The 15,964-nt window shown below is 40.3% G+C and overlaps 1 protein-coding gene across 36 annotated transcripts in view; it reads left to right on the forward strand.

Moving 5' to 3' along the window:
• Positions 1-15,964, forward strand: part of LOC117561387 (formin-binding protein 1) — an 80,111-nt gene that overhangs the window by 39,237 nt on the left and 24,910 nt on the right. For 24 of the 36 annotated variants that reach the window (XM_034238724.1, XM_034238725.1, XM_034238729.1 and 21 more), the window contains exons 5-9: positions 2,045-2,107; positions 4,006-4,110; positions 7,805-7,819; positions 12,057-12,185; positions 13,887-14,033. In XM_034238724.1, the coding sequence (XP_034094615.1) occupies positions 2,045-2,107; positions 4,006-4,110; positions 7,805-7,819; positions 12,057-12,185; positions 13,887-14,033 (459 nt within the window). The remainder of the gene's footprint in view (positions 1-2,044; positions 2,108-4,005; positions 4,111-7,804; positions 7,820-12,056; positions 12,186-13,886; positions 14,034-15,964) is intronic. The other 12 variants (XM_034238723.1, XM_034238733.1, XM_034238739.1 and 9 more) reach the window with 1 other exon arrangement.

Here is a 15,964-nt window from a genome sequence, read left to right on the forward strand (position 1 = left end):
TCCCCAGATGTCTTTAACAGTCACATGCTGTTACTGAGACGGACAAAGAGACACTGGGTGCATCTAATCTTTCTTGTGCTGAACAGAATAGCTGTATGGATCCCTGCAGTGTATTGGTTTAAACAGAGAGGCCAACACTGCAGAACATCTGCCTAAAAGCCTGCAGCATTTCATACCTGCCTCCCAGATGGCTGTTTGTCACAGACATACATCGGTTTTTCTTTTATCTCGTTTGATAGCGAATGAGCTCATGTTCCTCTGTTGTGGTCTGTACATCTTCATCCTGCAGCAGTAACATCCGATCACGCTGTTTGGGGAAAGTTTGTATATCTTTGTACAGATGGAGGATTTGTTGATGCAGGCAGCATGATGTTGTTGTTATGGAGACACATATTTGGTTGATTCAAACAGTAACAATGATATCACCCAATCTGCTGCTGCGTGTCCTAAAAAAGCTTCATAGTATCTTCAGCGTATCGGCATATCTTCATCGCTGAATAAGACTCTTCTTATCAAACAGGAATTTGAAGGTCAAGCAGTGTATAACATCTTTATTACACACCAGTTCTACTTTAGAGGCTCCACAATGTCCCATTTTCAGTTGAAATACTTCCTCTGAAACACTGAAGCACTTCCCCTTTTTACCCAGCTTCCCTTGTAACTTTGGGAAGTGCTTCTACCTGAGGTAAACCAGGGCACGTTCTGACTAACACATCCCATGAAGTGTTCAGGATGGATTCATCTGTATGCCTCTGCTTCATTTCACATCTCTTGCTAAGTGTGTTTGAGTTAGTACACAGAATACTAAGGTGCTGAATGCAAGAGAAGAAAAAGCCAAAGCCCTCTGTGCTCGTTTTACTGGCCTGGTTTCGTTATTGAATTGCAGCATCGATATTCAGCTCAGCTACTGACCCTGGCTTCCGCAGTCAGCGAAACCTCATTGATAGTCAGGTCTCTGTAACATTTTCATTTGGTTCCTTTTGGATATTTTTTGCATATTAACACACCACAGACTTTGAGGACTTTTTTTATATGCTTTATGAGTAATCACAATCTATTTCAAACAGGTTTAAAGTTGCTATTATGTGTGCAGGAGGTCTGGCTCTGGTCCATTCACAGAGCTGTAGAGAGCGTGCTCTGCCTCCGGGCCAAGTGCTCTGCTCTCCTGGAGAGAGACAGGCCAAGTGAGGTCTTTTACAAAATCACATATATGCTGTGTAAGTCTAATAGGCCACATTTTGCAGTGCACAAATCAATCCTTACATTACTGTGGCGCAGCTATCGTCAGAAGCTCATTCAGCTCATTAGGAAGAAGCCTGAGAAACAGTTCTCAATCACTTACATTTTTTTAATATTTACATTTTTGACAAGTGCCTTCATAATGACAGACTGCCTCTTCAATTATAATACAATGCCTCTTTTGAAAGAAACAAATGCCTCTCACTACAAAAATAATCCTCCTGAATTATAAGGAAATGTGGATGAAGAGGTTTCGATAACAGTGAACCAACAATATGTATCTAGAATTTACATATTCTTTGTTGAACAGCAGATAGCATTCAGGTTTGAACTAGTAATTTCGTGAAATTATTATATAATACACTATGTTTGACCTTCTTTTATTCATCTCTAGCCTTCATTCAGTTGGGTGTTAGTTTTGGTGCTATGTTGAAATCGTAAGAGTATGTCCTTTTTTGCACTCGTGTTGAACTGTTGGGTTATAATATGGCTGCTCTTCAATCAAATCAACATATAGCCATATGCTTGGTCTTGTGCAAATCTCTGAGAGTAAAGCTTGTAGGTTATGCGGCCATCATTTCTAATGTAGCCACAGTATAATGTCTATTTGCCCTACTTTCTCAGCTTACATGAATGCTTCTCTGTCACAGTGTGAGTAATATGCATAGTGTTTAATGCTATGGTTGAGAATCCCACTCCACCGTTTCTAATTTATTACCCTTACTATGTGAGGGTCACTTGCTTTTAAATCCCTTACGCTTGTGAATGGTATGATAATATAATTTGTTCTCATCTCTTCTGACAGTCCTTCCATGATGGGCGCAAGGCACAGCAGCACATCGAGAGCTCGTGGAAACAGCTGGAATCGGTGAGTGACCCAATTAATGTGCAGTACAGTTCTTCACTAGAAGCAGTGGCCATTGATCACAGTAGAGTCAAAGGAGACACAACTCGAGTAAAGTAATGCAACCCTTGCCTTGTGACTTACTTTTGCAGTTATATATATCACTGAAGCACCTGGGCAATTTGGTTTTCCAATACGACTATTTCAAACGCCATCAAGTTATTATTTTATACGGAGAAAGCGACAGTCAGTGCTGGCTAAAGATGATAAGCTTGTTAACGTTAGAGAACGTTGAGAAGTAAAACGTTTAATATGAAAATACAGCATTCATGAGCTTGAATTATAAAAAAAGAAAATAAATTGGTGTAATTTTTCCAAAGATAAAACCAGTTATCAATCGTATCATAACTTTAATTATGACTTAAAATTACGTATTTTATAGGTCACTTTCTGATTATGAACAGCACACACACACTTTTCATAGAATTTTAGCTATGTGCTTTTAGTTGCTTCTGCTATTTATCAAATCATACAAAATATGCATCGGTCTACTATTGCAGAAAATGAATAAAAACCATATCAAATAGTTTATAAATGTTCTGTTGATATTGACAGTCTTATGATCAATCAGCATCAATGTCACATGATACCACAACACATTTCATGAGGAGCTTAGTTATTATAAAGTACATTATCATCATCAAAAGCTTATTGTCAGTGGGTGGCAAACATTCATTTCTGAAAATCAGCAGAGGGCCGTGCACAGAGCCCTGAGGGACAACTTGTTCCATCTTCACAAAAAAACGCTTACAATATGCTATTTATTTGAATCAAAATGTTGATATTAATAATACACAGGACAGTGTTACATAAGGATTGAATTATGGTACATAACTAATGTTGGTTCAAGACTTGTGTGTTTAAGTGCACCATTTAAGTCTTTTAGGGTAGAAGACTGATCTACCACAAATTGGTCGGTTCAAAATCAGACGCATTGTGAAAAATACTGAAGTAGAAACTGAATTGTAAGTTTCACTTGTGTGGCCTAGTAGTGATCAGTAGACCAGACTAAAACACATGACGTTATAATTCCTATCTTTGCCAAAGACCTAGACCTAGATTGTCCGTTTTACTTGTTTTATTGAAGCAGCTGAAAGAGAGATTGCACAGAACACCTCTTCTTATCTCTGCCTGGCCACTTTGACAGGGTACAGACAGAAAGAGTGTGAGAGAGAAGCAGAACTGCCTTGTCCTCCTCAAACTTTTCTCTCTTCAATGATGCCTTTGTGAGCGAGGCAGATAGGCATAGTTCAGAGTGCACACTGACCCAACAAACACTGATTGTTCAGATGGAGGGGTCGAAAGAGGGTTGAATGAATGCTTGTTTTCCGTACACAAATGACCACTATGAACATTTATTTAATCTGCAGGCTGCACACTTTGACAGACCCCACCGCTGTGTCAATGGCATAAACTGACCTCTGTCACAGACAATGCTGTGTGTGAGATCTATATGACGCATATGAAACATGTTAAGATGTCATTACTATGCTTATTAAAAGGTCAGGTTATAAAGTGTTTCCTCCTACAGCTCAAAGCAGGAAATGAATGACTCACAGGTATTATATGGAACATTTCCGCTATAAAATGTCTAAAAAGACTAGACCTATATTATATAGCTTGTTGAGTTGTTTCTGACAATTCTCAAAAAATCTCCAGATTTAATTAGGGTCATTTTCCTTTGGTCGCATGTGATGGCTGCATATCCCCTTTGCACAGTGTTGTGATTGTCTTAGCTGTCATGAATCGACTTTGTATCAAGTTCAAGCCTTATTTTTACATTTTCTGGATTAGAACATTACTTATTTTACGTTTAATGTCTGTGTTCTATTACATTGTGCCTTTCTTATGCTCTATTTCAGTGTAAAAGAAGGTTTGAGAGGGACTGTAAAGAGGCGGACAGAGCACAGCAATACTTTGAGAAGATGGATGCTGACATTAACGTGACTAAGGCTGACGTGGAAAAGGTATGTGTCATCTCTCACTCCTGTTCTACAGCCACCAATCACGCAAGCCTGTCATTTTATCATCATGCTCACCATGATTGCCTGGCCCCCCCCCACCCAGCATCCTCCCCCTTTCTCTCGCCATGTTTTTTTTACATTTTGTGCCCCCTTCCATGCATCCCAAGCCGTGACTCGCTCTTGGAAAGACAGAAAGATTGAGTGACCGTGTGTTTGATGCCAGGGTCTGTGTGTAAAGGCTGGCATTGTCTCAGCAGCACAGTGATGTCCTGCAAAACAAAGCTGATAGCAGTCCTCATTATCACTGGAGAGCAGAAACCAAGCCAAAGCAACAGAGAGGACTTTGTGTCCATGCTTGTGCTTGTTTGTGTTATTGTGTTTTTATGGCTGCAACTAACAGAAAAAGACATGACACATACACTATGTACAGTATATCGCCTAAAGAAGAATAATAATAGGATAAATACACAGAAAATACATTTTAAATAAAGAACATACTGTACAGAAATATACAGATATTAGTAGTACATTCATATTCTAAAGAGAGATAATTTAAATCAACATAAATGATAAACTATTTAAATGGACATATGACATTTCCAAAAGGTTTTGACAATAAATTGGTCCAATTATATCTCACATACTAATTAGACAAGGTCATATCTCGTTCCTTTCCAAAATAAATTAGGAATTTCGCCCATATTTTATAGGAGGTATAAGGCTTTCCCTTTAAATCATCGTTTAAAAAAAAAAAATATATATATTAACAGTCTTTTAGAACAGTTGTGGGTTATATTCCTTTGATAGGCTTATTAGTTAATGAACTACTCATTGCAGCTCTAATGTGTGTGTGGATTACACACATTTTATTTGGCTTTTTTACAGTGAATAATCTGAATATATAGTTTTGTTTTTCTGTGATTACACACACTCACATGATGCAGCAATGATCCGATTCAGAACTTGTGGACGCAGAGCCCCCTGGGCCTGTAGCTGATTCCATTTCCTGTTGTCATAACCAATTAAAAGAGCCCTGTCAAATCTCAGCCTTTAACCCACACGGCTCCCACGCCCGCAAGGCATCATGGGTCATCAGCGCGTGCTCCTGCCGCTTCATCAGCTGTTGGAGCAGAGCCCCGACTCAGAGTTGACACAGTTCAGACCCGATTATTATGCAAATATAGGCTGGAATAAAGAGCCTTTCTGCTCTCCGGACATACAGCCAAGAAGCTACAAAAGGCTCCAGCCACTGAACACTGAACTCAACTGGAAAGAGCCGGCACAGCAGCTCCAGAAACCAGCGCTAAAACAAGAGAGGAGCTGTGTCTGATTACAGTTATTTCATTTATTGAAGCGTGAAAGACTCACAGCAGTCAGTACTGTATTATTGCTCTCAGTTAGTATCACTGTTTGTGTAATGTGATCATGTAAACAGCTCTTTAATATGCTGGAGTCAAATCATCATGCAGGATCATAGCTTCAGTGTTGCCTGTGCTAATGCTAAACTTTGAAACTTTTTAATTGGCTTTAAGTTATTTTTCATACCACTTAAAATGTAAAGATGCTTCATTTAATACAAAACAAGTATTTATTATTTAGCAGAAGCACCAAATTGAACATGTGTGCATATTTTTTTATTCATTAATGTTTTGTTTAAAGGAAAGAAGTGTATGTGTCAATCAAGCTCTAATTCTCACCATTGTTGACATTCTAACTCAAGGGTCTTAAACTCAAATCCGGCCCGCGACTTCATTTTATGTGGCCCCGCAAGAGCTTGCAAAGAATATAATAAGTTTATTATACGGTTACATGCCACTTGACAGAAGCAGGTTGCCCATAAACTACATGTTCCACAATGCATCTCGTTTTGTGACATGAAGAGACTTGCAATTATTTGCCCTGGACTTCTGCTTTCAGACGTAGTTAATTACTAAGTTATTATCCTATCCGATAATAATCCAATTCAGAGGCAATAATGTAATATAATACATTATTTTATATATATTTATATAGTTACAACCGGCCCTTTGAGTGCAACCTTTATGCGAATGTGACCCGTGATGAAATTGAGTTAGACACCCCTGTTCTAACTACTGGTCAGAATAACCTTGCACTGGAAAAATAACTCAAATTGCAATTGTTTATATCAAATGTAAGTGTATTTCTCTCTATAACTGTATCTGAAGGTGGTAGAGTAACCATGAAAGTAGGAAATACATCTAAACCCTTTTTAATATGCATCAGAAAACAGTAGGCAGCAATGGAAACTATATGAGAAATGTATTTAATGGGCTCAAACACAATGCTTTTTAGCAGACCTAAAACCCCTTTAAACCTCCTGAATCATGTAATTAAGAAGCTGTGGCAAACGATCCCACATACCTCAAAAGATAAAACAAACATGCCGTTTTGTATATCGTCTTGCTTACCATTGTGTAGATCCTTGCAACAAATAATCGCTTTCTCATTTGCTTTTCCTTTCTGTGTGGGTCGTTTGACCCAAGTCAGTTTTTCACCTACTCCCATTTCCATTCTCCAGAAATGTCAAATGAATACAAAAGACTGTCACATCTGTCAGCGTGGAAGATCTTTCTCCCACGTGTTCCTTTTCAATTCTTCTCTCATGTCCTTTATTGGTGTATTGTATCTGTGGGATTATTTTTAATACCTGTGATCTTTCTAACTAGAGTCTAGAAAGGGCGAGAGAATATGCGGATGTTTGAAAAAAAGAGAAAGGAAGTTTGTGTTTTGGGTCAGTCTGTGGTTTAGACACTCAAGTGACGCCTCGTGACTTCTCCACATCCTTAGTGGTAAAGGTTATTTAGCTCAATTGCAAATAGCATATAAAAGCAGCACTACTATTCTATCGTTACGCTGCATCTGCTATGTTAGGGTGACAGTGAAGTTATGTTTTGGTGAGAGCCAATCATGTGTCTCAGTGTTATTTTCTGTGGCATTTTCCCTTCAATATTTAGAGGATCTCTGAGTATTTATCCCCCGAAGGAATGACATGTCACAACCCCAGCCTTATTTGTGTTTGTGTCATAGTTGGAGTCTTGTGGTGAAAGTAGGTTTGGGTCAGACAAAAAATATGCATGATAGGCGAGGAAGAAAATAAATAACAGGCATAGTTTGTTTTAGTTATGTGTGTATTTATGTCTGTTAACATTGGTCTTCTGCGTCTTAAGGCCACTTTCAGATCCCTTTGATACTAGTGAGGACTAGGCTAAGTTACTTGTCAGAAACAATATAAATATATTTGACTCCAGGAGTTGCTTTTGTCTGTGCGATGTCTCCCCATTAGTTTGTTGAGCTGAGGTCTTGTGGTTTTCCCGCAGCTGGAGCAAACCTCGAACTGTTCCCACTCCTCCTCTGGCAAACAAACCCCTCAATTTGGGGTTTTGGATTTGAAGCCCAGATACCCACACACTGTTAACAGTTATTTGAGGGACCCCCCCCACCCCCGCCCTCACACACACTCGCAGACTTGGAGATCCTGAGTCATATTATAGCATCGCAAACAATACAACTTCTGCACTCCTCTTCAACTTGTTTGTACCAACTTCCCATTTTGAGTGATGACACGCCAGGAAGTGCATCTATGGCAACCTGTTGTTTAGCTGGAAACGGCTAACAATCCTTCTTTTTTGTTTTGTTTGTGTGTTTTTGCTTATCTATTTTATGCAATGCCTTGAAGCGAAGTTCCCACAAGGTAGGTTCAGCGTTTGGAGAGCCTGTTATATCTGTGGGAACACACACTGTCTCGACTATTGTCTCGACACACACACATGCCTTCCCTTGGAGTTTGACACGATGACCTGGTCCGGGTCGCTGTGACCTCGCTCCGTCCTGTCTGACTGTGATCGGCTCCATGTTCTGTACAGTGGCTTGTCTCGTTGTCTGCTGCTGAACACGTTCTAACCCTGAGGTTTATATGTGTGGACGGTGCAAGGAGAAAAGAGAGAAGGCTTTTACAAAAACATTAATTTCAAATATTCTCAGAAAGGTAGACCAGGGCTCCATCATATATAGTTTTTATCCTCCCGTTGCGCGATAAACATATTAGAGAGACTGCGATACCGTTCTCAACAATCTTTCTTTTGTTAAAGAGGCCCTATTAGGCTTTTTGGGGTTTTCCCTTTCCTGTAGTTGTAGTATAGGTGTTTGTGCATGTATGGTCTGCAAAGGCTAAAATCCCTGTGTTCCCTCCAGAGGGGGGTTCTCTCCCTTACTGAAACACCTCCATTGGACTCCTTTGTTTACTTCTCTAACATAATGACATCACTATGGAAAACTCACACTTTGTATTGGCTAGCGCTCCAACATGTTGTACCTGATCTCTAAGCAGTTGACCAATCACAACAGAGCCGGCCAGCTAACCAATCAGAGCAGACTGGGCTCTGGTTTCAGACAGAGGGTGAAAAGAGGTGCTGCAGCACAGGCAGTATGAGAAAAATAAAGAGCTTTTTGAACATTAAAGCATGGAAACATGTCCCAGTAGAGACACTACATACTGATATATATATACACCTGAACATCAGCAGGAGAGGACTCTTTAAAGTAGAGACACTACATACTGATATACACCTGAACATCAGCAGGAGAGGACTCTTTAAAGTAGAGACACTACATACTGATATACACCTGAACATCAGCAGGAGAGGACTCTTTAAAGTAGAGACACTACATACTGATATACACCTGAACATCAGCAGGAGAGGACTCTTTAAAGTAGAGACACTACATACTGATATACACCTGAACATCAGCAGGAGAGGACTCTTTAAAGTAGAGACACTACATACTGATATACACCTGAACATCAGCAGGAGAGGACTCTTTAAAGTAGAGACACTACATATTGATATACACCTGAACATCAGCAGGAGAGGACTCTTTAAAGTAGAGACACTACATACTGATATACACCTGAACATCAGCAGGAGAGGACTCTTTAAAGTAGAGACACTACATACTGATATACACCTGAACATCAGCAGAATAAAGCCCCTTTAAAAGTCCCCTAATATACTGTTTTTCATCAATATATTATAGGTCTCAGATATACACAAACATGTCTCTGAAATGTTTGGCTCCAAATACCAAACAGATCATTGCAGCATCCCATAATCCCCTCTGTTTCAGCCCTGTTTCAAAAGTGCTGATTCTCTGTCTGTTACTTTAGATGAAAATAAGGAGCCCCTCCCCACGCCCCTCTGAGAGACATTTGGTTAAAAAGAACTCAATGGTGCTCTAGGAGGCGATTCAGGGGATAAGGTGTGTGTGGGGGGGGGGGGGGGTTACTTTGGTTGCTGATTGGCTAATGGTTACACAAGCCAAATAAATCGTTATGACATCATAAAGTGGCCAAAATCTGATCAGCTCATTTTCAGACAGGTTTTTATAGAAATGGATCAAAAAGAGAGAGAATCATTGTTCCTGAAACTTTCAGAGTATCTTTCCACAGAGGGGACACATGTTGATGTAGAAGAGACATGAAGAAGAGGGGACACATGTTGATGTAGAAGAGACATGAAGAAGAGGGGACACATGTTGATGTAAAAGAGACATGAAGAAGAGGGGACACATGTTGATGTAGAAGAGACATGAAGAAGAGGGGACACATGTTGATGTAAAAGAGACATGAAGAAGAGGGGACACATGTTGATGTAGAAGAGACATGAAGAAGAGGGGACACATGTTGATGTAAAAGAGACATGAAGAAGAGGGGACACATGTTGATGTAGAAGAGACATGAAGAAGAGGGGACACATGTTGATGTAAAAGAGACATGAAGAAGAGGGGACACATGTTGATGTAGAAGAGACATGAAGAAGAGGGGACACATGTTGATGTAAAAGAGGACATGAAGAAGAGGGGACACATGTTGATGTAGAAGAGACATGAAGAAGAGGGGACACATGTTGATGTAAAAGAGACATGAAGAAGAGGGGACACATATTGATGTAGAAGAGACATGAAGAAGAGGGGACACATGTTGATGTAAAAGAGATATGAAGAAGAGGGGACACATATTGATGTAGAAGAGACATGAAGAAGAGGGGACATATGTTGATGTAGAAGAGATATGAAGAAGAGGGGACACATGTTGATGTAAAAGAGATATGAAGAAGAGGGGACACATATTGATGTAGAAGAGACATGAAGAAGAGGGGACACATGTTGATGTAGAAGAGACATGAAGAAGAGGGGACACATGTTGATGTAGAAGAGACATGAAGAAGAGGGGACACATGTTGATGTAGAAGAGACATGAAGAAGAGGGGACACATGTTGATGTAGAAGAGACATGAAGAAGAGGGGACACATGTTGATGTAGAAGAGACATGACGAAGTGCATTTTGCATAATAGGTGACCTTTAAAGGGAGTTTAGTTTTGTTGGTACCCTTAGTGTTCAGTGCAATGTTACATTTGTTCAACAAGAGGAATCCCTCAAGTGTTTTTCTATTTAAAAAGCAATTTGTTTAATTTGAGTCGTAACATGAAAGCAGCAGAAAGGCAGGTAGTATCAGAATTGAGGTTTTAAACAGCCCATATTTTCCTGATATCATAATATTTACCTTAGGTTTAAAGATAAATACTGGTGATAAATATGTGCGAAGGTGGACATGTACACGGATTCACACATGCACATGTGTGTGAGTAACAAAAGGGTAATTTCCAGAGACTGACAACAGGATGTGATGTTGCTGCAGAGACAGCAGTTACGAAGTTTGCCATGTTGCTATGGTGATTGTGTTTACCCACATCATTTCTCAACACATTGGGCACCACTTTGCATGCACCTAAAGCAGCACTACACACATCCCACAATGCATGCACACTTAAACAGCTGGACTTTCACATGTGCTTTTTAGCTTTTCTCTGGGTTTCACATTCCTTTTTTTGTTTCTTAAGACTGAATATCATTTTCCACCCGAGGTATTAACTGTCACCCCTCCTGCGCCGGAAAATAATGTACCATTGTGTCTGACGAGTGTCTCCACTCTGATGTCCTCCTTTTCTTTTAGTATGTCGTCTGTTACTAACCCATATGTGTGAGTGTGAGAGTCTTTACTCTCGTCTCAGATCAGTGCGTGGGTAAAAACTGGATCCTTGTAATATTTCCCTCAGGAGTTTGACATAACAGGGTTATAGTGACTCTTTGTTATAGATGACCCAATGACACCACTGATGGAAAGAGGAAACAGAGTACTTAGCTACACACACACACACACACACACACACACACACACACACACACACACACACACACACACACACACACACACACACACACACACACACACACACACACACACACACACACACACACACACACACACACACACACACACACACACACACACATGCTGTCTAGCTGAGATAATCTCATCTCCATCTGCTTGCATTGGATCTGTAATAGGCTGCTCCTGCTGCGTTTCTGACTGCCTGCCTGAGACTGAACTAGCTTAAAATAATCAACATTATCGACAGTAGAGATACGCCAGACTGGGCGGGCAATCAAAATCCAAATCCCCTCATTCTGCAGCCTGTGCAGGGCTGTTGCAGTTCTTTTTGTGTATGTGGTCAAACACTGACTGAAAACAAATGCTAATGGCTGTTGATTTCGAATTGCACCTGTGACCTTGTGTCCACGAGCTTTATGTTTATACGTATACACGTACATGCATGAACACTCCCATGCACAAATGTGTCAAATAATGTGGTTCGTGTGTGTGTGTGTGTGTGTGTGTGTGTGTGTGTGTGTGTGTGTGTGTGTGTGTGTGTGTGTGTGTGTGTGTGTGTGTGGTGTGTGTGTGTGTGTGTGTGTGTGTGTGTGTGTTGTGTGTGTGTGTGTGTGTGTCATATGTCCGTGTTGATCAGGGGACACTGAGGTTTGCCGTGTTTCTGATGAGCATGTTTCTGTGTTTGTTTTTTTCCTCAGGCACGACAGCAAGCTCAGATGAGGCACCAGATGGCTTCTGACAGTAAGAGCGATTACTCCGCCTACCTGCAGAAGTTCAATCAGGAGCAGAATGAACATTACTTCACAGTTATCCCCAACATATTCCAGGTAAATGTGACAGCACTACATTTCATCTGATTTGTTGTTGACTGAAAAATCTGAACATTGGGTAAAGTTAGGTTCAAAAACTCTTGCATCCAATCCACTTTATTCATATAGCACATTTTAAAAACAGAGGGTTTGCCAAAGTGCTTCACAATGAACATAACATTATAAGAATAGATAAAAGGCACACATAAGAATAAATACAAGGCACATAAAGGCTATGGACAGACAATAAAAGCATAAAATAGGTAGAGCATACAGTAGCTCAGACTGACTCGAAAGCGAGGGAAAAGAGGTGGGTCTATAGGCGGGCCTTAAAAGTTTGGAGAGTGGGCGACAATTTGACATGGGGGGGCAGGTCGTTCCAGAGCCTGGGGGCTACCGCTGAGAAGGCTCGCTCTCCCCTGGTCTTTTTCCTTTTTTAGGGATTACCAGCCGCAGCTGATCAGCCGACATCAAAGCCCTTGAGGCGGTGTACACCTGTAGGAGGTCAGAGATGTACTGAGGGGCCAGCCCATTAAGTGATTCAAAAACAAACAATACAATCTTAAAATTAATTCTAAAATGGACAGGAAGTCAGTGGAGGGAAGCCAGAATTGGTGTGATGTGGTCATACTTGCGGGTTCCTGTAAGCAGACGAGCCGCAGCGTTTTGTACCAGCTGCAGGCGGGCCAGCAAAGTCTGGTTTAGGCCGGGATAAAGTGCATTACAGTAATCTAAACGAATAGAAACAAAGGCATGAATTACACGCTCAAAGTCTAAAAAGGATAAAACCAGTTTAATTTTGGACAGGAACCTCAAGTGATGAAAACTGGACTCAACCACAGAGTGCATCTGTTTATCTATCATGTTTTATAAATCAGGCTGTGAATGATATATGATAATAAAAACCCTATATTAAATAGATGGGAATGTATTTGGGTGAATAATTATATAAAAACAAAACAAAAAAGCTCAAATACATTAATTGTAAAATTCTAATTACTTTGCAATAAACTACAGGTGAATGGCGTAAATAATTTGTATCACTATGATATTCATATTTTCTGAAATTAAATGTTTAAATAAGCAAATTAATCATTATATAATAGTACATTTCAGTGAACTTAGAAGAAATCTGCAGGCTCAAAAACTCAAAGTTAGTAGCATTAGAACCTAAATGTGTGTTTTGGATGTTGCTTCGTTACAATAGTCTGAAATACATGTTATGAGAGCGCATTAGCACAAAACTCTTTTAAAATTCTGTATGAAAATGCATTTGAAAGTGCAGAGTACTCACATTAAAAAGACTGCATTCATGTGCGATCATTAGTGAGCTTATGAATCCAATTATGTTTGCAGCCCACCACCCCCCCCTCCCCTCTGGGTCGACTACTAAAAATACATTCCAAACATGTGGGAAACACACATCATGATGACGAGTGCAGTAAAAGCTATTTTGTGTGCTAATTTGTTTGTTTAAAATCTTTTTTCACTTCTCTGATGCTTCATTTTCAAAATAGGGTCAAACATTTAGAAAAATGAAAGTGCATCAGAGATTTCCCAGATGTCAAATCTTTGATGCTCAATGTCAAAAGGCAGCCCAGTTTAAATCCAAACTGGCTGTGTTTCATTTTGAAGCTCTTCCCATCTCTCAATCATTTTATAACCCAAGCTAATACATCTTGTATTTATGTATTAAAATGCCTGCTTTTTATCATACAGAAACTTCAAGACATGGAGGAGAAACGAATTGACAGGGTAGCAGTGTGCATGAAGACGTTTGCAGACGTGGACCGCCAAGTGCTGCCCATCGTGGGGAAATGTTTAGACGGCATGACGAAAGCCGCCGAGTCCATCGAGCCCAAGACTGTGAGTACACAGTGATGAAATATATGTACACACACACACACACACACACACACATACACACACACCACCATCTGGGACGTATTACTCACTCAGCCTGTGTGTCAGTCACAGCCCACACACGGCCGATTAGGCTGTCATTTAAGCAACAAATGCGGGAGGGTTGGTACTCTTTGGGGGCCTTTTTAAAAAATACAAACAGCCCACCTGTGAACAACAAAGTGCTTACAGAGTGGTGGCAGAGGAGGCAGGGTTACGGTCCATTGCATTTAAAGTAATAGTTTGATTTGTTATGGGGGGACAGAGTTTGATGAGAAGATTGATGTTGTGTCTGCCTCATAATATGAAGCTACTGCCAGCTGCAGGTTAGCTTAGCATAGTCACTGATATTAAGGGGAAACAGTTAGCCTGGCTCTGCCAAAAATTAACAAAATTCTTTATGTAGCCTTGTATTTATTGAACAGAGATGAGAACAGTATTAGTCTTCTCATCTTAATATGTTCCAGAATAATTAGTTATTTCTCCAAAAGATGAACTGTTTATTTTTACCTGCTCTATAAATAGAAGACAGTAAACTTTCTTTGCTTCTTATAGACTCCAACTTTTTGTTTTAGACAATTTTAAACAAAACTAGGCCAAAGGGTTAGGGTTAAGGTTATATGCTGCATTTCTTACTGGAATAACGTTCATAAGGACTTCCTGAGAGAGAAAAAGCATAATTTCTCTAATATATTTTTAGAAAACTGAACTTGTTCATGCATCATACTGTAGCTTTTTTAGTATTGCATATTAAGTGGATATGGAGTGCCACAGTGACGCGTCCTAAAACCCGGAAGTGAGTTAGCATTTTACCACTACCTGTTCCCTGGTCTCAGAGCCAATGGGATTTCTCCATAGGGTTTGGGAAAATATCTGGAAATAAGGTCTGTGGTTGAGACACATTGAAGAGACGGATTACGTTTTGTTCTACGACATTAAATCCATCAGCAGTGACCCCACTGGTGATTTCTGAAGAGTTGACGTGTCTGAAAAACGATGGTCCTATACAAGTGGCTGAATAGGACTACAGAAGTTGTCCAGGCCGTTGTACGTCATTACGCCGAACACGTAAACACTCCCGCTAAGTTTGTTTGCCCTGTTCTGCTTGAAAGCAAGTACCTGCCTCCTGCAAACTGTTCAAACAAACGCTTCAACTTGTACAATTTTGAATCTGTATTTTTGAATATGGATCTGAAGTTGGCGTGACGTTGAAGCAGCGACCCTGCTGTAGTTCCTTTATAGCATAACGTTAGCATTTTGCTTCTGGCGACTAGATTTATGATTATAAAAGTATAAAATCCGTCTCTTAAATGTGTTTCAACCACAGACCTTATTTCCAGCTATTTTCAAAAATCCTATGGAGAGATTGCATTGCGTTTTTGTCGAAGGAACTTCCGGGTTTTAGGACGCGTCACTGTGGCACTCTATTGTGCTCACTGTAGTGTGAGACAGTTGCATTTGCAGATCACACTTTGGAAAACGTTGCAGCTAATAAGCCGTTTTGGCTGACACTGTCCCATGGCTAATTATTGTTTATTTGGAAATTGAAATTGAAGGCAGTGTTTGTCTGCGTTAAAGACTAAATCCCTCGAGGGAAGTGGTGTGTGTGTGTGTGTGTGTGTGTGTGTGTGTGTGTGTGTGTGTGTGTGTGTGTGTTGTGGTGTGTGTGTGTGTGTGTGTGTGTGTGTGTGTGTGTGTGTGTGTGTGTGTGTGTGTGTGTGTGTGTGTGTGTGTGTGTGTGTGTGTGTGTGTGTGTGTGTGTGTGTGTGTGTGTGTGTGTGTGTGTGTGTGTGTGTGTGTGTGTGTGTGTGTGTGTGTGAGAGAGATGACTCCAGTCTGCAACACATCACATGTTCTCTCCCTGTCTCTGTCTCTCTTCCTCTCGTAGTCTTCTC

The sequence above is a fragment of the Gymnodraco acuticeps genome, unplaced genomic scaffold (assembly GCF_902827175.1).
Source record: "Gymnodraco acuticeps unplaced genomic scaffold, fGymAcu1.1, whole genome shotgun sequence".
Lineage (NCBI taxonomy): Eukaryota > Metazoa > Chordata > Actinopteri > Perciformes > Bathydraconidae > Gymnodraco > Gymnodraco acuticeps.